This window comes from Pseudorasbora parva, chromosome 21 (genome assembly GCF_024679245.1).
Source record: "Pseudorasbora parva isolate DD20220531a chromosome 21, ASM2467924v1, whole genome shotgun sequence".
Taxonomy (NCBI): Eukaryota; Metazoa; Chordata; class Actinopteri; order Cypriniformes; family Gobionidae; genus Pseudorasbora; species Pseudorasbora parva.
The window spans coordinates 23,792,185-23,814,573 of record NC_090192.1 but is presented as its reverse complement, the minus strand read 5'-3'; the positions used below and the strand labels follow the sequence as shown (position 1 = coordinate 23,814,573).

Below are 22,389 nucleotides of genomic sequence, written 5' to 3'. Positions count from 1 at the left end.
GACACACATTAATTGAATATTTAATTGTTAGGCTTATGACTGAGAAGGGAGTCCAGAAGATTTCACAGCATTCCTGGACATGTCATTTACATAGTTGTAACTCATGGGCGGTTATTATGCTAATTGTGGCTGAGCATGTACGCGCGTCATATTTACAAACTATTGGAATTCACTAACATACACGTTTTACTATCAAATCGGATGTAAGCATTTGTGAAGTTTTCAGGACGATCTGTTTTATTTGCACATTACTCAGAATGTACGTATATCATGGGCATCGGAACCATTGTGTGTGGGTGGAACAAGACCCATCCACTTTTTCCGACTAATGATATTGGACCCACTCACTTTTATCGTCTCTAATTCAGCACATGTCTGTTTACTTACTCCTAACTGATAAACACTTATTATTAAACACGTTAGATGTGTTATTTCCACTTTTCTAATATTTTCTCAATTTTATTGAAAATAAATGCCTTTTCGATCTGATACGTGATGGGAAAGGGGAGCGAGTTCGCCAAAGGGCGGGTTTGAACCTCAGATCAATTTGCGTCAAAACTTGATGCCATGCGTCTTACCCTACACTATTGCCACGGTAATAACTCAGTGATTTACATAATATTGTCTGGCCAAACAAAATCGTTTATTAAATGGCGGTATATTTGTATTTAATGTAAATGGCAAATGAAAATACTCCAGTAAAAAAAAATCTGAGAGGACCCACCCACATTTTATTCGCTTCCAATGCCCATAATTTATATATTTACTAAAGTTTACTAAATGAGGCCTGTGAAATGTGTAAATTAGCTCTTCGTTAACACACTGAGCTGTTTTCCTAACATTAACCTCCAAACAAACCTAATACAAAAGCCTAAAATAACAGAATATAATAGCTGGAAACTGACTCCAAAAAAGACACCAAAAAACACCAAAAACACTGAACATACATTTACATATATTACAACAGTCTCAGTGTTGTGTTATGGAAGAATAGTGGATGTGTGTTTGGGGGTGAGAGGCACCTTCCGTCTCCAGGGGTGACGCTCATCCACCTGCACAGGCAGGGGGGTAGCCTTCACACGGAGGGAAGAGAAGGAAGACAGATGGGAAGAGAGAGGGATGAGAAAAGAATGGAAAGAAAGGATGAAATGTGAGATGCATCCTAGACTAGAAAGGCTCTTATTAGTAGATAGAAGATGATGATACTTCGCTTGAGACCTCACGGGTGACCTGCTAAAGACTCCTCATTGATATTTACAGTCAATCATTGGTGGCTTATAGACATCCTATCAATTGGTCATGATAATGAAGACGAGTAGAAATATTCTATTATAATATACAGGTTTCAAGGTTTAAAACATAAAAATGTACATACAAAGCCGTTTTAAGATCAGGAGTTTCCATAAAAGATTAAAAACATTAAAATGTTTAAAAATGCATTAAAATAAAGAAAACAGACATTCTTTATTTTCTCAAAGCAGAGAGCTTTAAGGACTGAACTTTAGCCACTTCATGGAAGACAAGAAGCTGTCAAGAAGACAAGAACAAAGCCTTCTAGAGAGCTTATCTAATGAGATCCAAGAAATACAAGAATGTAATTTCATAGATTATAAGAATGCAAGAAAAGTGCTGACTACAAACCTACAGAATAATGAAATAAATAAATACAACTTAACTGTAATTTTGTGCATAATGATTTATGTTATATACATACATACATACACTCTAAAAATGCTGGGTTAAAAACAATCCAAGTTGGGTTGAAACTGGATAAACCCAGCCACTGGCTTGTTTTAACCCGGCGGTCGGGTTAAATGTCTGCCCAACCTGCTGGGTAGTTTTATTTAACTCAACTACTGTTTGAAAATGACTATATAGCTGGCTTAAAATAAACCCAAAATATGTTGAGAATTAACGTTTATTCATATGTTTAATAAATTCATATTTATAGATAAGTTTAATCAATAATAATTAAATGATAATTATTTATTAAATGCCTTAATAATTAATGTCCACCTTTTGATTATTATTGTTGCCTCTAGTTATGTGTTTAGCCATATAGCAATTTTTAAACAATAGTTTGGGTTAAATAAAACTACCCAGCAGGTTTGGAAAACATTTAATCCAACCGCTGGGTTAAAACAACCCAGTCACTGGGTTTGTCCATTTTCAACCCAACTTGGGTTGTTTTTAACCAAGGACTTTTTAGAGTGTAATATAAAATATACAGTGAAATAGTAACAATTGTTTATTTAAAGCAAAACAATTATACTATTTATAAAAAAAGAGTAAAATTATGTTCCCAGAAGCCTGTGCTTGACATCACATTTGTTATCTTTAAAATTTCTTCAAAAAAACAGCAACAACAAAAAAAAAAAAAACACTGATCAGGCACACCATTACAATCATCTTCCTAATATATTGTTGGTCCCCCTTTTACTGGCAAAACATCCCTGACCCATCGAGGCATAGACTCCACTAGACCCCTGAAGGTGTGCTGTGGTATCTGGCAACAAGATGTTAGCAACAGATCCTTTAAGTCCTGTAAGTTGTGAGGTGGGGCCTCCATGGAGTGGACTTGTTTGTTCCCACAGATGCTCGATTGGATTGAGATCTGGGGAATTTGGAGGCCAAGTCAACACCTCAGACTTGTGCTCCTCAAACCATTCCTGCACCATTTTTGCTTTGTGGCAGGGAGCATTATCCTGCTGAAAGAGGCCACAGCCACTAGGGAATGCAGTTTCCATAAAAAGGTGAACATGGTCTGCAACAATGTTTAGGTAGGTGGTATGTGTCAAAGTAACATCCACATGGACGGGAGGACCAGCAGAACAGTGCTCAAAGCTCATCTGTTTGATTGGACCATACGAGCCAGCCTTCGCATACCGCGTGCATCAACGAGCCTTGCCCGCCTATGACCGGTTAACCACTGTTCCTTCCTTGGACCACTTTTGATAGATGGAGTTTTGGAGTTGCACTGACCCAGTCGTCTAGCCATCACAATTTGGCCCTTGTCTCAAATCCATATGCCCACTTATCCTGCTTCTAACACAACAACTTTGAGGACAAAATGTTCACTTGCTGCCTAATATATCCCAACCACTAACAGGTACCGTGATGAAGAGATAATCAGTGTTATTCACTTCACCTGTCAGTGTTATGCCATAATGTTATGCCTGATCAGTGTGTATATAGCAATTATTACAATTTATGCTAATTATTTTGTTACATGAAAATATACAGGTTTTAAAATGCCATCCAGTAATGCTTAAAAACAATATCCTGTGTTTTTTATGATGGATTTATGGAAACCTAACCATTTCTACAATAGATTTAACAGTGTTTTGTACAGTGTAGAAATTACAAAAAAGAGAGGCAGATCGTCAGTATCAGAGGGTGAAATGTTGTGGAAAGCTTACAGCGGGTGGGTGTTTTTGCTCACCTTGGGGAGGATTGCTATTTGATCCAGTGGTTCAGATGCACATGAAAAGGAGGAGGAAAAGACAGGATCCTACAGGACAGAGTGGGGAATCAAGACAAAAGACAGAGAGACATATGACAAAGCAGGAGGGAATGAAGAGGAAGTCTAGGGACAGACATCAGGCAGGTGATATTGGTTCTTAGACATAATGCCACCTACAAATAACTACATGATGTCAAAGTAATTTGCTAGAATACTATGGTCAAAATACAGCAACCACCAGCCTCGTACAACCACCCTGAAACCCTGAATCTGATGATACTCAACTCTTTCTCCAATCTATCTGCCGTCAATCAAGCAGCTTCAAAGAAACCACAATGAAAAGTGCAAGAGAGATTGGTGGGCAGATATAATACTATAAATAAATATATTACAAAATCATAGGATCCTCCTTTAAATTTGAACTGTTTGACTGATATGGTCCCAGAGGAGGCAGATCAATAGAAACTAAAATTAGGAGTAAAAACTGACTAAAGCTAAATAAAAGACTGTATCTTTAAGAGTGGTTGAACAAGGAAATTAATTAACCACACCATAACCGTGAAGTCACCACAGGGTAAAATGACAAAGCTGTCAAAATGGCTGTTAAAATAACACAGAAAATACTTTTTGTCATTGCAAAATTCATACCGCCACCATGGTAGCAATGCAAGAGGACCAAGCAAATAAAAATCACCACCACAAACAACTGGCTTATCCTGATTTGATGACAAGGTCCAAAAACCAGGACAGTACACAGACATCACCAATATTACAAGGTCAAAGATTAATTAAATACAAAACACAAAAGCATAACCCCATTACACCATCAAAACCCGTGCTAAGCCTGTTAGCATGGTGGCTAACGGTTAACAGCCTTACCCAGAGTTGATCAGACACGGCAAAGTCATCTATCATCATCCCATCATCCTAGAAAAAGGGGTAAAATGAACAGGGGAGAAATGACCCCCATCTTAAAGCTTAGATATTAAACTTAACATTGAATCTAATTACTGTAAGGAACAAATAAGATGCTAACTGCATTAATTAAAAATAATAATAAAGCAATGTAATTCTTGATATTATTGCAATCTCGTTTGTTAACTCAGTATGAAAAACTGTATAAAGTATTTAAACTGTCAAATGTCAATGAAACAGAAGTAGCAAGCGACATAATGTGTTATTACTGTAATGTGACGAATATCAGAGTGAAGCATTAGCAGAAAAATCTGAATCACACCTGAATGCAAGCTTGTGTAATGTGTAAGCAGTCATACTTGCACTACTTTGAGTGGGATTCAAACTAATGTCACCGTAATGGGAGATGGCCATGCTAACAATGATCAGACCTAAAGACCACAGCCTCTTGTGTCAGTCGCTAAGGCAACTCTTGAGGCCAGGGGGGTGAGATTTACACGTGTACAGCTCTTTAGTAGCTGGCCTCCTCACCCCCCTAAACCTCACTCCCATCCAGGTCAAGGCACCAAATGAACCAGTCCCACTCGCACTGATTCGAACCAATGTCAATGGCATGTGAGGCGGCCATGCTAACAAGAACACTAAAGACAGCAGCCTCTACAGTCAGTTGCTAGAGCGCCTCTTGAGGCCAGGGGAGTGAGGTTTACACGCACGGTTCTTTAGTAGCTGGCACCCATTACACTTGCAGTCGACTGTAGGTCATCAAAGAGAAGTCTATCACTTCACCAGAAGAACGGATTATATTTTAATTCACAATTACGAGGTAAAAAAAAAGATAAACATTTATGGATAAACAATTTACAATAAGATAACATTTAGAAAATAAACTTTTCTCTTTCTGTTCTCGGTCACCCTCAATACTTAAAGGGATAGTTCACCCAGAACTAGCGTAATTTACAACATATCGTATAGTGATCGCACACTCAAGACTGTTGGACATAGTGGTGTGTTAGAGGTAAAATTTATAAAAATTATGTTGGGTTCATGTCTTAAGAAATAAGTGTCGTCACGAGCCGCATGGTTTAATTTTGATTTGTCTGTGCGTGTTTTTTTACTCTCATACATTTTGTTACCATTGAAATGCATTATACGACTGACAGACTGCAACGGTTGGAGTTAAAAGATTTAATTTGTGTTCTACTGAAGAAACAAAGTCACATATATCTTGGATGCCCTGGGGGTAAGCAGATAAACATCAAATTTAAATTTTTGGGTGAACTATCCCTTTAAGAAATTGTGATTTATAATAAAAAAAATCATCTGCCAGATCATCAGATGAATATTGAATATAACGATAGCTCATTGCCTTCCCTGAAGTAGCATATGATAAGTGATGCTACCACATTACAAAACTTACGAAACCTGGGATAAAGTGACATTCAGAATTAATTGAAACAGAGAAAGGGACGTGAAACCTCACCCCATGCACTAGAGAATTACTATCAAGCATGCAAAGATTTTTAATTTTTTTATTATAATAAATTATATTATAACAATAATAACACAAAAACATGCAGTAAAGCAGTGGACTGGCAGAAAGACAGAGATTCATGCAAGTTATGAACACATTGTATAAAACATACTAATAATCTATTGCTACAAATATGATTGCAATGATGACCAACTTCCCTCTACAAGCCCTACAATTTTTTTAAAAAAAAAACAAGCAACAAAAACAACAGCTAAAAGATCACCCGTTAATGCTCTGGAACTAACATTCGTGCCGTGTCTTTCAATTTTTTTATATATATATTTTTTTATCAGTCACTAATTAAGGGTGCATAAATTAGTCTAATTTCATAATTTCCAAACATGATTGACAATGAAACTGTCACAAAATCTACACCATTTAAATGAAATGAAAATAGGGCAGCTTGCACTGAGCAAACAGAATTATTGCAAATTAGTACTTTTGAGAAATAAATAACATTGTGAATATGATCAATGCACACCACAAGAACATGCAGAAAGGACAGAACAGAGAAATGATACAAGAAGACAAAATAATGGATAGCACACACCCTTCTCTGTTTAGAGTTACTCAACTGCAAAAAGGCCAGTTCTATACTAAAGGATGAACTCTTCTGAAATGCTGAACTATGCAACAAATGCAAACAAAATGACTAAAATCATACAATCAACCAGTTGCATGATATTTGCTCTGCATCGCCTAGAGCAGATAATACAAGATGCTATTTAACAACCTAACAAAACAGCTGTTGAATACAATTGGTGTACCAAAGTAGACAATGAACCATGACCTATGACCTGTATGGTCAGCTGAGACAGTTCAAGGTTCAGAGGTTACCTTCTTCTTGAAGCTCTGCTCCACTTCCCATAGCTGCATGTGTCTTTCAGACACAGCAACCTGCACCACATCCTGTTTTTTATTTATCCTGTTCCTCCAGTCTTCTTCTCCACTCTTTTTCAAGAGAGCCAACCTGCAGGAAACAGAATCATGTAAATTCTTGCAGCCTTCTTAATTCTTAATGCTTTGCCTTGGGGTTAATGAACATTTTTTTTTAAAACACACTTGAGTTTATGAAAAGAAGAAGAAAAAAGTTTTTTACAATTACAACTGTGCAGATGCATTTGAACTTATCCTACTTTTGAATTTCTTCAAAGACCAGATAGCGAAGAAAAAACAGGTAACAAGAGCCAAACGTGCATGGGAACTGCTGGAAAAGCAACCCAGTAGGACACCTCAGCTCAGGGATGCAGTAATGTGAACAAATGACACCTAATTTGAAGAAACTAAAATATGAGATTAAGTTCTGTATGTTCTAAGTATGTTCTTAGCATAATTTCTAAATGCTTATTTATGTAATTTCATAATTGTAATAACTTTGCTATTATTGTAAAATAATGGTAAAAAACGATGGTATATTAAAGAAAAATGGTATATTAAAGGGGTGATGAATTGAATGATCAACTTTCCCTTGAGCTTTTGATATAAAAGTTCATGGTAATATAAGATTATCCTGTAAGTTTCAGAGCTGAAAACTTCCTTGTTAGTCAGAGAAGAGCTTTTATGGACACCGGGCTCAGAAAACGATTGTGTTTGCATCTTGAGGTGATCGAGTGATGAAACACCGCCTCTACAGAATAATAAGCATGTCTAATTCAGTAGCCCTGCCCACCGACTCATCGGAACACGCTAGCCAGCAGCAATAAACATGCCGAATAAGATATCAAGATAGTGTGTGAGAACAAAGTCACTGGATAACCTTCCTTTGGATCCTAATATTAGGAATGTGAGAGACTACATTTATTTTTAATGAAGTTCCAGCTCACATGGGGAAGACATTGTGCACATGTTCGCAATCTGAACTGCGGAATTGTTTGTAAACAAGTCTTAGGTCGTGCTAGATTTCCAGAAATATAGAGATTAAAAGACAATGTTGTGACTTATATTGGATCCGACAGAAATGGTGCAACACACTTATGTGAGTAAAATGTCTTTTTTATATGTAATAGTAGTCACAAGGGCTGTGTGTTTTCCAGACGGGCTACCAAAACGTATGTTCATCAGCAGGCCAGTGAATCTCAAATAGTGAACTTTTGAAATTGTGTTTGTTTGATAAAGACTTTTACGAGCCCTGTGATCAAGAGAATCATTCTGGCTGCCACTTTCAAAACAATCCCTCCCTCATGTAAACTGAACTGACAGGGGAGCAGAAGCTCATTAAATCTGCAAATCTTATCCAATCCTAGCTGTGGGCGTTTACTTCCAAGACTCCAGTGTGGCACGCCCATCAAAACCCAGCGTTCAGAAGAGATCCTAAAAACTAGCCTATCCCTTATTCATTATAAGGTTTTTGAATGTAAAAACCACACAAATGTCATTAGTTGACCTCAGACAATAGTATATATATTTTTAAATAAACAGTTCATGACGCCTTTAAAGTGTCATGAAACCCCCGTTTTAGTCTAGTCGTTCACACCTCAGCTTTGAAAAAAAAGGGGTAACACCCTCATTATTCAGACAAATTAATATTAAAATACAAGTAGAGAGAGAAAACAAAAAAATACCAAAAAAACATGGGAGATTAAATGAAGGCATGTATCAATCTATTGTGTCTATGAGTTCATGTTTAGACGTACCGCTGTATCAGTGTTCTTATTTGCATGTATACATTACATTTAAAGACATGATGAAATGTGTGCGCATACTCGAGCATACCATGCAGGTTCTAGCAGGACAGCATTTAAAATACATCTATAAAAACCTGAAACGCTTGCATTGATCCAGATGTATACGGTGACGTGTAAAAGAGCAGATTGATTGGATTACATGTAACATGTGGATATCTGTTAATATCTCAAAAAAAAATGTTTGAGGGTTTCACAACCATTTAAAGAACAACTACACTCTCAGAAAAAAAGGTACAGTTCTGTCACTGGGGCGGTACCCTAAGGTACAAAAGTGAAAAGGTACATCTTTGTACCTTACTCACCCCTAAATGGTACATATTAGTACATTTAAAGGTACATATCAGTACTTTAAAGGTACATATTAGTACCTTTTTGGTTTTTTATCTTAGGGTACTGCCCCAGTGACAGCACTGTACCTTTTTTTCTGACAGTGTAGTTGTGCAAAAACTTTTGATTAGGATTGTATAGCCAAACATACCAAACAGAAAATTAAACTGCAAATCTATCTGTGGATAAACAAAACACAAAAATGCTTATTCAAACAGTTTTAAGCCAACTCATTTCAAATGTGGGTACATACTGTATTTATATATGCATTCAGACCAGTGGTTTTCATGATGTCATTATTAAATCAATTTAACCAGCTTGCGTCATCTTGCTTCCTATGGCAGCGGACAGCTGCCCATCAGTTACACAATACTTTGATCTCTAACCAGACACAGCAGTACAGATCTGACTAAAAAACAAATTAGCCAATCAATGAAAATACAGACCACAACATAGTGTTACACGGAACTGGTACATCTGTCTCTCTTCATCTATATGCTTAATGTCAGACCACGACACAAGGATGCAGTTAGACAGACGGTTTCATTTCTATCAACAATGAACTAGTTAAGGCAAAAATCTTGTACAAGGACTTTGAGCATCTGGTATGTTTCCATGTCTAATGTGATTTTTATCCTAGCTCTCAATCTAAATGAAAAAGGACAATGCGACTATATTTAATTGGCATATATTCAAAAGACACACAGTGCAACCTACTTTCCACAAATAGAGTCAAAGTCAAACACACACACTCTGAAAAGACTAAGGCAGCCTCACCAATATATAATTTGTAATGTCCTGTTTTTAAAATACATCTATAGTTTAATGTGCATTTTCCTAGTCAAAGGACAAAACAATCATATAACATTGTTCTGGCTGACTTCCATATAAAAACAATCACAAACTACACAAACTTTTCAGAAATATACTTAGGAGTATTTCTTTCATACACTGACCTCTCTTTGATGGACATCTGTCTGGCAGACATGACGTCTGAGAGCTGTTCTCCGTCCTCGGTTTTAAAGTCTGTCTCTTGCTCTTCTTCTCTCCTGTCGTCCTCTAGGAGGAGTCCGGCTGACTCTTCTTGCATGCGTTGTGCAAGAGAGCCACTCCGTAATGAGGATGAGCCCTGCGATACAGCTTCCACTGCACGTACTGTGGCAGCTTGAACAGGAAGATCTTTTGAACACAGACACAGGAAAGGGTTAGAGCAGCTTCAGTGATACGATCAATAACAACTCAGTGACAGGCGGAGCCACCAGAGACACACAGCCAAACTCTCTCACACGCGTTCAGTCCTGTCAAGAGATGAAGCTGGCGTAAGCATGTGAAATACACACAAAGTAATGAACACTGTGATGAATACGCAAGAACTGCACCACAGGAAGCGTGTCAGTTTCTAAGCATAAAGAGAAGCTTTGTTGCTAATGCTGCGCAACATGTGGCTTACACAGACATCTTTGTGTGTTTTTAGAGGGGGAAAACTTTAAAACCGCCTGCATGGCAGACACAAAACAGGAAGACAGCACAGAAGAGATCAGATCCTATCCACACCTATCTTTTTGTAAAGTCACAGTGATATCAGCACAGAGCACATGTACAGCTGACTCCACAGGAAACCATCATAACAAGCCATCACTGATAAAACAAAGTACATGACTGTATGAATTAGGGGTGTAACAATACCCTCATGTCATGATTCTTATTATTGCGATAAGCCAAGACATGGTAAACATGTCATGTATAAAAGACATGTATATATGTTGATTAAAATGCTAAATTTGGCATTATATTGGGAATGGAAATGAAGAGGCTTAGACTTGGTGTGTTTAACCCAATGCACAGGGTAATGGTGACACCAGAATAAAAATATTCATGATTCTGAAGCTGAAAATTCAGAATTATTTTAAATGAATATGCTTGGACTCTGTCACTGACTAGCCACTTTTTATTGGAAACATAAGAAATTTGGCATTATTAGGAACCACAAATATTCCGCCATTGCATTATTATACATTATATAGTAGTTTAATGTAGTTTTGACACTAAAACTCTGTAAACTTGATTTTGTATTTTTGTTGATGTGATTTGCAGGCACAGTAAAATGTAATTAGTAATTAGGTCGGAGAGAAACATGCATTTTTTTCTATTATAAAAGGTAAAGTTAGAAACTTGATGTAAGGTTAAAAATGGCATGGTATATTTTTAAATAACAATTAACGGGAATTGGCAAGGTTCTGATTGAGAGACCATTTTAATTTGAAAATTTGATTTATTCTTTTTAATTAATTACACTTCAAAGAAATACAGTTTTTTGAAAAGTCTCATATGCACTAAGACTGCATTTATTTGATTAAAAATACAATAAAAACATTAAAATTGGGACATATTATTAATATTAATATAATTTATAATTAATATAATAATTATATAAATTATATAATTAATATATAAATTATAATTTAAAATAACTTATTTTTTAATGTAATATACAGCATATAATATTTATTTGTATTATTATTTATTTAAAAAAATTACACATACATATATATATACATATTTTGTATTTTCTGATGAATAAACTTCAAAAGAACAGCCTTTATTTGGAATGGAACATTCTTGTTACATTGTAAATCTTTAAGTCTTCACTGTCACTTTTAAACAATTTAATGCATACATAAGTAATAAAAGTATTCATTTATTTATAAAAACATATCTTACTGATCACAAAGTTTTGCTTGGTAGTGTAAATTATGAATAATGATATCAGATATATTTAACATTTTCAGCAAATATTTGATCACTGGGAACTGACCTTCATCCCATGGCGCTTTCTGCCCTATTTAGGGGCTCATTTTATTAGTGAGGCAAGATTAAATTAAAACTAAATAAGCAAATGTTTCCAACTATTTTCCCTAAAATATAATATACTGGATGATGCTCTTATGGAGAGAATCTTGTCTTATTATTAAATAAGAAAAATGAAAAATGAGTGAACAAGACAAAAGTACAGACACAGAAACAGGTCTGGGAGGGGAAAAAAATGGCACAAAACACAAACAAATACACCACCAATATGTATCTACCTGATATGGCTGCCTTTGACTTGTGCTCGCCATCTGCTTCTGAAAGGTCTTGAGAGGTCACCAGAGCCTTATTGTGCCCTTTAAGCTCCTCCCATTCTCTGGCTGGCTGAGGGTGTGGTGTCTGTTTCATGCTCTCTGGAGAGGGGTGCTTCCTTTTCCCCATGCTCAATACCAGCCTTTCTCCTTGGGTTGCTGGGGACATATCTGGTCTCTGGTGTGTCTGGATCTCTTGGGCAGGTTGAGGGTGGTGAGGTGGGGAGACGGTCTGCTCATAGTAGGCAGGGCCAGATACGTTGGACATGGTCAAATGGATGTCCCCAGCATGTTCAGTGGAAACAGTGGAAGATCTAAGGGCCGAGGTAGAGGTGGGCGCAAAACGAGCGCCACTCACAGGCTGAAGCTATAGGACAACAAAAGAGAGGGATGGAGGACAGGAGCAGATGGTATTATAGGAAATAGAGTAAAAGCGAAAGATGGAAGTATTTTAAAGTGAGCAGTGTGAAAAAGAGAGAAAGATAAGAGCAAGATGGTAGATTGAGGGGAAAGTGAGAGGGGTGGGAGGAGAACAAAAAATTGAGTCAGCACGGGGCAGGAAGCAGCACATTCATCAAGAATGTCATCAGCACACGTGTCGATCATGCTGACTAATCAGAGGCTGACTTAGTGCATTTCCTGTAGCTGAAAGGCATCAAATCATCCACCAACAAAACCATTCACAAAGCCATGCCCTTTACACACTGAACCAAACTGTCCCCATCATGCCCTTAGAAACAGACACACTGAGTCACAGAGACAATCGATAACATGTCAACTCTACTGTGTCAGACTCAGCAGGGCTTTAGGCAGAGCTGCAGTGTACATTCAGAACAAGATCACGACTTCCAAATGAAGTGATCATTTAACAAATTACACTGACTCAATAGTGACTCTAGAGGTTAATAAACAAAACTCAATGTATTTTGCAGAAGAACATTGCAGCCAGAGCTTCTTCTCTCCATTTATGTCTATGACAAGTCCAAGCAAGAAACATTAATGCATGGGGTGGGCAGTATTATCCAAACACTACATACAGTAAAACGTATTTTAGTGTTTTTGCCGGTGTATATTTTTTATTTACATGGTAGACGATACTGAATAAAGTCGTAGTTTTTGTTATTTTTGGACCAAAATGTATTTTCGATGCTTCAAGAGATTCTAACTAACCAACTGATGTCACATATGGATTACTTTGATGATGTTTTTATTCCCTTTCTGGAAAGGGACAGTATACCGTGCACATTCAATGGAGGAACAGAAAGCTCTCGGGTCTAAATACAAAACATATTAATTACTGTGTTCCGAAGATGAAAGTAGATCTTACGGGTGTCGAACGATCTAAGGGTAAGTAATTATTGAAAGAATTTTCATTTTTGGGTGAACTAACCCTTTGATGTAGCAGACAAATTCTTTGACATTTAATTTTTGACTGATTTTCTCTTTTTACTTGACGTTTTTATTCAAATGTTTACTTGATTTGACTTAAACAAAAAAAATATGATTGTACATAAGAAAACTGTTAAGTTCTTTCATTCAGGGCATTTTTAGACTTGTAGATTGTTTGCTTTGTTCTGAAACAGGACTAATAAGACAATGCTACATTTGAACTATTCACGTCTCTTTTTACTTTCACACGGCAAAATGTGTTTATTCAAATCACATAGTATGTAAAATTGTGCATTGGTCCTGACAGGACACCTGCTTATGCACTCTAAAAAATGTTGGGTTAAAAACAACCCAAGTTGGGTTGAAAATGCACCAACCCAACAATTGAGTTGTTTTAACCCAATGGTTGAGTTGCTTTAACCCAGTGGTTGAGTTGTTTTAACCCAGTGGTTGGGTTAAATGTTGCTTAAGACAACCCAATTGCTGGGTAAGAACAACTCAACCATTGGGTAAAAACAACCCAATTGTTGGGTTGGTGTATTTTCAACCCAACTTGGGTTGTTTTTAACCCAGCATTTTTTAGAGTGTGTTAATATATTCCTTGATTCCTGTTGCAACTGAAAAGTACACAGTACATATACAGTAGGAAAAATTATTTGATCGCTGCTGATTTTTTTTTAAGTTTGCCCATTTAAAAAGAAATTAAGGGTCTATGTAGGTTTATTTTAATGGCTACAAACAGAATATCAACCAAACAAATCCATAAAATACACACAATATAAAGGCTATAAATGGATTAGCATTTGATACAAGTAAAATAAGTATTTGGTCCCCTACCAACCAGCAAGAATTCTGCCTCCCACAGATTGGATATGCCCATGTGGAACCCAGATTAGTCCTGTCACTTTAAGAAAGTACTCCTCCTGTCAGGTGTGTTATGTGTATAAAAGATATCTGTCCACACAATCTGTATCTTCTATTCCAATCCTCCACCACCATGGGCAATGCGGTCAAAGGATGTTGGGGACAAGATTGTTGACTTGCACAAGGATGGAATGGGATACAAAATAATCAGCAAAAAGCTTGGTGAGAAAGAGACAACAGTTGGTGCGATTATTAATAAATGGAAGAAATAAAAAATAACCAATCAATCGCCCTAGGTCTGGAGCTCCATGCAAGATCGCACCTCATGGGGTGAGGATGATCATGGAAAAGGTGAGGGATCAGCTCAGAACTACAAGGGAGGAGTTTGTTAATGATCTCAAGGCAGTTGGGACCACATTCACCAAGCAAACCATTGGTAACACTACGCCTCAATGGATTGAAATCCTGTAGAGCCTGCAAAGTCCCTAAACTCAAGAAGGCACATGTACAGGCCCATCTGAAGTTTGCAAATGAACATCTAAATGATTCAGAGAAGGCTTGGGAAAAGTGTTGTGGCCAGATGAGACCAAAACTGAGCTTTTGACATCAACTCTACTCTATTTGGAGGGAGAGAAATGACTATGAACCCAAGAACAACATCCCTGCAGTCACGCATGGAAAACATTAAGCTTTGGGGCAATTTCCCTGTTAAGGGTACAGGATGACTTCACCGCATTGAGGAGCTGATGGATGGGCCATGTACTGTAAAATCTTGGACGAGGACCTCCTTCCCTCAACTAGAACACTGAAGATGGGTTGTGGATGGGTCTTCCAGAATAACAGTGACCACCAAGGAAACAAAGGAGTGGCTTCAAGAAGAACACATTAGATTAAGCTCATGAAGAGACCTTGCTGGTCTCCAGAACCCTAACCCTTTAGAAAATCAGTGAAGGAAGCTGAAATTTTTAGTTGATAAGCAACAGCCAAGAGACCTTAAGGATTTAGAGAGTGGACCAAAATCCCTCCTGAGATGTGTGCAAACCTGGTGACCAACTAAAAGGAATGTCTTACCTCTGTACTTGCCAACAAGGGTTTCTCCACCAAGTACTAATGTTTTGAACTTACTGAAATGCAAATACATGTTTACCCTTTATATAATGTTTTTTTTTCTTCTTTTTTTTCCCCTTTGGTCTTTATCCATTAAAATAAAACTACCATAAAAATGATAGACCCTTCCTTTCTTTGTAAGTGGGCAACTGTACAAAATCTGCAGGGGATCGAATAATTATTTTCCTCACTGTGTGTGCGCGTGCGTGCGTATATTATATATATATATATATATATATATATATATATATATATATATATATATATATATATATATATATATATATATATATATATATATATATATATATATATACATATATATATATATATATATACACACACATACACATATATACACACACACACACACAGTGCCTTGCGAAAATATTCGGCCCCCTTGAACTTTGCGACCTTTTGCCACATTTCAGGCTTCAAACATAATGATATGAAACTGTAATTTTTTGTGAATAATCAACAACAAGTGGGACACAATCATGAAGTGGAACGAAATTTATTGTATATTTAAAACTTTTTTAACAAATCAAAAACTGAAAAATTGGGCGTGCAAAATTATTCGGCCCCTTTACTTTCAGTCCAGCAAACTCTCCAGAAGTTCAGTGAGGATCTCTGAATGATCAAATGTTGACCTAAATGACGAATGATGATACATAGAATCAAGTCTCTGTAGAAATGCTGCACTGTGATAGTCTCAGAGGTCAGTTTAAAGTGCAGAGAGCATCATGAAGAAAAAGGAACACACCAGGCAGGTCCAAGATACTGTTGTGGAGAAGTTTAAAGCCGGATTTGGATACAAAAAGATTTCCCAAGCTTTAAACATCCCAAGGAGCACTGTGCAAGCGATAATATTGAAATGGAAGGAGTATCAGACCACTGTAAATCTACCAAGACCTGTCCGTCCCTCTAAACGTTCAGCTCATACAAGGAGAAGACTGATCAGAGATGCAGCTAAGAGGCTCATGATCACTCTGGATGAACTGCAGAGATCTACAGCTGAGGTGGGAGACTCTCTCCATAGGACAACAATCAGTCGTATACTGCACAAATCTGGCCTTTATGGAAGAGTGGCAAGAAGAAAAAAAGTGTCGTTTAACATTTGCCACAAGCCACCTGGGACACACACCAAACATGTGGAAGAAGGTGCTCTGGTCAGATGAAACCAAAATTGAACTTTTTGGCAACAATGCAAAATGTTATGTTTGGCGTAAAAGCAACACAGCTCATCACCCTGAACACACCACACCACTGAACACACCACTGTCACTTCCCAGCACTGTCAAACATGGTGGTGGCAGCATCATGGTTTGGGCCTGCTTTTCTTCAGCAGGAACAGGGAAGATGGTTAAAATTGATGGGAAGATGGATGGAGCCAAATACAGGACCATTCTGGAAGAAAACCTGATGGAGTCTGCAAAAGACCTGAGGCTGGGACGGAGATTTGTCTTCCAACAGGACAATGATCCAAAACATAAAGCAAAATCTACAATAGAATGGTTCAAAAATAAACATATCCAAACATATTAGAATGACCAAGTCAAAGTCTAGACCTGAATCAAATCGAGAATCTGTGGAAAGAACTGAAAACTGCTCTCCATCCAACCTCACTGAGCTCGAGCTGTTCTGCAAGGAGGAATGGGCAAAAATATCAGTCTCTCGATGTGCAAAACTGATAGAGACATACCCCAAGCGACTTACAGCTGTAATCGCAGCAAAAGATGGCGCTACAAAGTATTAACTTAAGGGGGCCGAATAATTTTGCACACCCAATTTTTCGTTTTTTGATTTGTTAAAAAAGTTTGAAATATCCAATAAATTTCGTTCAATTTCATGATTGTGTCCCACTTGTTGTTGATTCTTCAAAAAAAAAATCCAGTTTCATATCATTATGTTTGAAGCCTGAAATGTGGCAAAAGGTCGCAAAGTTCAAGGGGGCCGAAAATTTTCGCAAGGCACTGTGTGTGTATATTTTATATATATATATACACACACACACGCACACATTCAAGCAGCATACACTGTCACTTTAGGTAATGCCTTTGCACATTATTTAACACTAAATGGTACATATTAGTACCTTTAGAAAGGATTACACACCCCAGTGACAGTGACCCAATTATCATTATAGGATTATCAAAGAAAAAACATTAGATCTGTTAATATTTCTCGGTTATATTTCAAAAGCACATAAAGACTGCAAAGACTGTACTTCTCGCTACCAGCAATCTGGAATTACATTCATATAGCAGCACACCAAGGATAAAACAATAACGATAAAGATATAGCCAAATAAACCCATTCTAAATTTAAAAGAAAAGTCCACACCCACAACTATAACAATAACAGCACAGAGAAATTATATCATTGCAATTTTTTCCAGCTGATGAATGATAAAAATAATGATAGCCAACCGGATTCCCTTCTGCTCTATAGAACTTGAGAACAGCTGCACAGAATATTATTGTGTATTTAGTGTAGTTATTGCTATAATTATCTTTATAGTTATAGTTCTTGGTGTGAACAGGCCTTTAAATACTTTGGGGTTGTACGATTTACATGTAAGCAAGATGCTTAAAAGAAATGCCTGAATTTAGCCTACTGGCACATAGGGACATATGCTGAAGCATTAGAACAACTGCTTGTAAAACACGGGACAATGGTTTTACTGCAGGCAGTGTAAAACCTTGGGTCCTATGAAACGTCATACAATTCTAGAGGACTCAGGCATCCTCACATGTTCCAGATCACTCAGACCCTCTGACAACTCCGATTCCTCGTCAAACATCTCAGAACCAGAACCATCCTGCATCAAAGATAAACCCCTTTAAATGCTCAATAAGTCTGTGAGTGTAACCATGTCCGTTGTTTACCTGGGTGTTGATTTTTCATTTGACAAAACATACAATTTTTCTTTCATAAAAAACTTACATCAGCTATTAAAAGTTCATGGAAAGACATTTTCAGTGTTTAAGCAACTTTACTTTTATACCGTACAGAGTTTTACTGTGTGCCTGTAAAGCGATGTGACTATTATTATTATTATTATTATTATTATTATTATTCCTGCTTGAGAGTCATTCTGGATCTCCACATTAATTCAGACTTCAGAACAAGATACCAAATGTGGATTCATTTAATAAGGGCAATTTAGACAATAGCTGCATCCAAATATGTCTACTTCCCAGCAATATAGTAGGTGAAAAATAGTATGTGAAAAGAGTAGTATGTCTGAATTCATAGTATTACTAAAACAGAAGGATGAAAAGTATTCTTCATTCGGATGACTTACTACTTTGGCAGATATTCTGAAGTGGAAGTGGACAGTGCCAGTGGACGAATGTTGTACATATGGATTACATTCATACTACACACATTCATACTATATAGAACAAAATGGTCATAAAGTACAAAAAAAAGGGAAGAAAAGGCACAGGCTCTTTACACTATGTGCAAATAGTGATAGCTGCTATTTAGACCAAGTTAAAGCGATAGATTCTATATGTCTATATATGTCTACACTATGTAAAAATAGCAGTATTTTCTTTGCAATAATAGTAAATAGTAGTTAGATGTTATACTTATAGTGGCAGATACTATTTGCACCTCAGTATTACTGTCCATTAAATGGTACGCAATAATAACAGTGTAAATTATATTTATTAAAATTATTAAATGGATGCCACCTAATTAGGACAATAAAGCCCCCTTACACCTACACGATAAACACTTTATTAAACACACGTTAGATACTTTATTTCTACTTTTAAAAAATGTTTATTTCATTTTTACTGAAAATAAATGTCTGTGGGATGGTAAAAGAGAGTAGATTGAGCTCAGAAACGAACTCTGGTCGATTTGTATCAAAACTTTCTGTCATGTGCCTTACCCCTACACTATTGTATGTACTATTATTATTATTATTAAGTATCTACACACCCAAATACCACACCTATGTGCTTAATTTCATGACCAGTCATGAGTCATAATTTAAAGTACATGAGGAGTAAAGTACTGAACTGATAGGATTCTCATTTGAAATATGAATTGTTCAATTCAAAGTTTAATTTAGTTTAAAAGACATAATATATACCTGTTCAACTTCTCCAAGTGTGATTGGCTGAGTCTGGTACCGGGTGTTACTTCTGCGCGCTCGAGTGTCTCCTCTGGCCCGAGGGCCGTGGTTGGATGGCTGTGCTAGGCGATTGAAGAGTGCCATCTTCTCTGCCAGAGTAAGCATGGAAAGGTCTGGTTCCTCTTGGCCATCCTCCCCTGGAGATGCATGATGAGCTTGATCCTTCTCTACCACCTCCTCAGCCAACCGAACCTCCCTGGCTTGTTCCCTCACCATAAAGTTTTGCTGAGATGATGCCTGCAAGCTGTATGGCACACACATACACACCAAGCTGCTCAGGAACACTCAATGTGTTTCATATGAAACGTATTATATCATCAGTAGGGCTGGGCAGCACGACTATTTCCCATGTGCAATAAAGATAATAATAAAGAAACGGCACCATTTACATACACTAACATTAAACACACACATGCCTGTAGAGACTATACAAGCAATCGTGATTCATGTTAATATGAATAAAGCTGTGTAAATGTAACCACATAAAGAAAAATCAGCAATACTTTGGATGTGTTGTTCATTCAACAGTCTATTTATCCACACAAATGAATAAATGTCTAAGCAACATCAAGCATAAATCATCTTCATATTAAGATTTTAGTAGCATGTGCAGACAAAAAAGTCATGCAGTTTTATATGCTCAAAATGTTGTGAAAAACACACAACTCGAATCCCTCCCAGCAATGCGTCATACTTTTGCAAGCCATTCAGACCTAGTTTTGCACAACCTTACAAAGCATTACTAACAACTCCCTTATTTACACAAACCAGTGGCTAATATATTATATAGCACTATCCAGATGCTTAACTTGTACTGTCTGTAAGCCAGTGAAGATCAGGATCAGTTTATTTGTAGTCATGAAATAGTGGATGTGCTAATTCTCAAGCTTAATTCTAAAGGCAAGTTTAAGCGTGATTTAGATAAATGTTCTGTGTTGGTCTGACAATACCACAAGAGGGTGCTGCTTCCTAATTTCATCTGTCTTTCTACATAAACTTCAATCTCTTGACAAGCAAACTACATCCATGATACCCTACAAAATTTGATAGAAATTAATACTTGTATTCAGTAAAGACACCTATATATATATATATATATATATATATATATATATATATATATATATATATATATATATATATATATATATATATATATATATATATACACACACACACACACACACACACTCACCTAAAGGAATATTAGGAACACCATACTGACCCCCTTTAATTCTATGCCTTAATTCTATGTGGCATTGATTCAACAAGGTGCTGAAAGCATTCTTTAGAAATGTTGGCACATATTGATAGGATAGCATCTTGCAGTTGATGGAGATTTGTGGGATGCACATCCAGGGCACGAAGCTCCTGGGATGAGATCTGGTGACTGTGGGGGCCATTTTAGTACGGTGAACTTATTGTCATGTTCAAAAAACCAATTTAAAATGATTCAAGCTTTGTGACGATGTATTATCCTGCTGGAAGTAGCCATCAGAGGATGGGTACATGGTAGTCATAAAGGGATGGACATGGTCAGAAAAAATGCTCAGGTAGGCCATGGCATTTAAATGAAAAAGGGGCCTAAAAAAGTGTGCAAAGAAAACATCCCCCACACCATTACACCACCACCAGCAGCCTGCACAGTAACAAGGCATGATGGATCCATGTTCTCATTCTGTTTACACCAAATTCTGACTTCACCATCTGAATGTCTCAATAGAAATCGAGACCCATCAGACCAGACAACATTTTTCCAGTCTTCAACTGTAAAATTTTGGTGAGCTCGTGCAAATTGTAGCCTCTTTTTCCTATTTGTAGTGAAGGTACCCGGTGGGGTCTTCTGCTGTTGTATCCCATCCGCCTCAAGGTTGTGCGTGTTGTGGCTTCACAAATGCTTTGCTGCATACCTCGGTTGTATCGAGTGGTTATTTCAGTCAAAGTTGCTCTTCTATCAGCTTAAATCGGTCGGCCCATTCTCCTCTGACCTCTAGTATCAACAAGGCATTTTCACCCACAGGACTGCTGCATACTGGATGTTTTTCCCTTTTCACACCATTCTTTGTAAACCCTAGAAATGGTTGTGTGTGAAAATCCCAGTAACTGAGCAGATTGTGAAATACTCAGACCGGCCCGTCTGACACCAACAACCATGCCACGCTCAAAATTGCTTAAATCACCTTTCTTTCCCATTCTGACATTCAGTTTGGAGTTCAGGAGATTGTCTTGTCCAGGACCACACCCCTAAATGCATTGAAACAACTGACATGTGATTGGTGGTTGATTAGATAATTGCATTATTGAGAAATTGAACAGGTGTTCCCAATAATCCTTTAGGTGTATAGACACACAAATGTCTAAATGTAATAAAGTCAATTATGCAGGTGAGATTCTCTCAGCATGCTCTCAGTGATGACCATTAGTATTGATAAGTGTGACTGTGCCTGCATCACACACGCTCATGTGAGTTTTTATATGCGTATTCTGAGTACCTGAATTTGGTCACAGAGCTGTTGACTACACTGTGACTAGGAACACGCGCTACAGAGGTTTGTACAGTCGCAGACTGTGACAAGTGGCCAGGGACACTTTAAACCACACAGAGAAAGAGGGAAAGAAACAGAGACAAAAGAAAAACTGAAGAAAACAGATCATAACTATATATGCCACATGAAGTAAAAGGAAGGGATAGACATATGAAGGCATTGAGAAGAATGTACATATAACAACTTGTTCTGAAGCCATATTCATTTGGTGACAGATACATGGTTGCATGATGCTTACTACTTTTGAAAGAAATGAATACTTTTAATCAGAGGGAACATATTAAATTGATCAAA

General features: G+C 37.1%; 1 protein-coding gene across 18 annotated transcripts in view; it reads right to left on the bottom strand.

Moving 5' to 3' along the window:
• The window catches only part of svila (supervillin a), a 111,390-nt gene that overhangs the window by 22,117 nt on the left and 66,884 nt on the right, over window positions 1–22,389 (bottom strand). For 9 of the 18 annotated variants that reach the window (XR_010900243.1, XM_067430232.1, XM_067430229.1 and 6 more), the window contains 8 exons: window positions 22,042–22,137; window positions 19,508–19,793; window positions 12,007–12,406; window positions 9,877–10,099; window positions 6,747–6,879; window positions 4,343–4,390; window positions 3,443–3,511; window positions 1,023–1,073 (listed from right to left, as the gene is read on the bottom strand). Coding sequence is in view for 17 of the 18 variants with exons in the window: in XM_067430232.1 (XP_067286333.1) it covers window positions 1,023–1,073; window positions 3,443–3,511; window positions 4,343–4,390; window positions 6,747–6,879; window positions 9,877–10,099; window positions 12,007–12,406; window positions 19,508–19,793; window positions 22,042–22,137 (1,306 nt within the window). In the remaining variant the exon portion in view is untranslated. The remainder of the gene's footprint in view (window positions 1–1,022; window positions 1,074–3,442; window positions 3,512–4,342; window positions 4,391–6,746; window positions 6,880–9,876; window positions 10,100–12,006; window positions 12,407–19,507; window positions 19,794–22,041; window positions 22,138–22,389) is intronic. The other 9 variants (XM_067430236.1, XM_067430245.1, XM_067430242.1 and 6 more) reach the window with 7 other exon arrangements.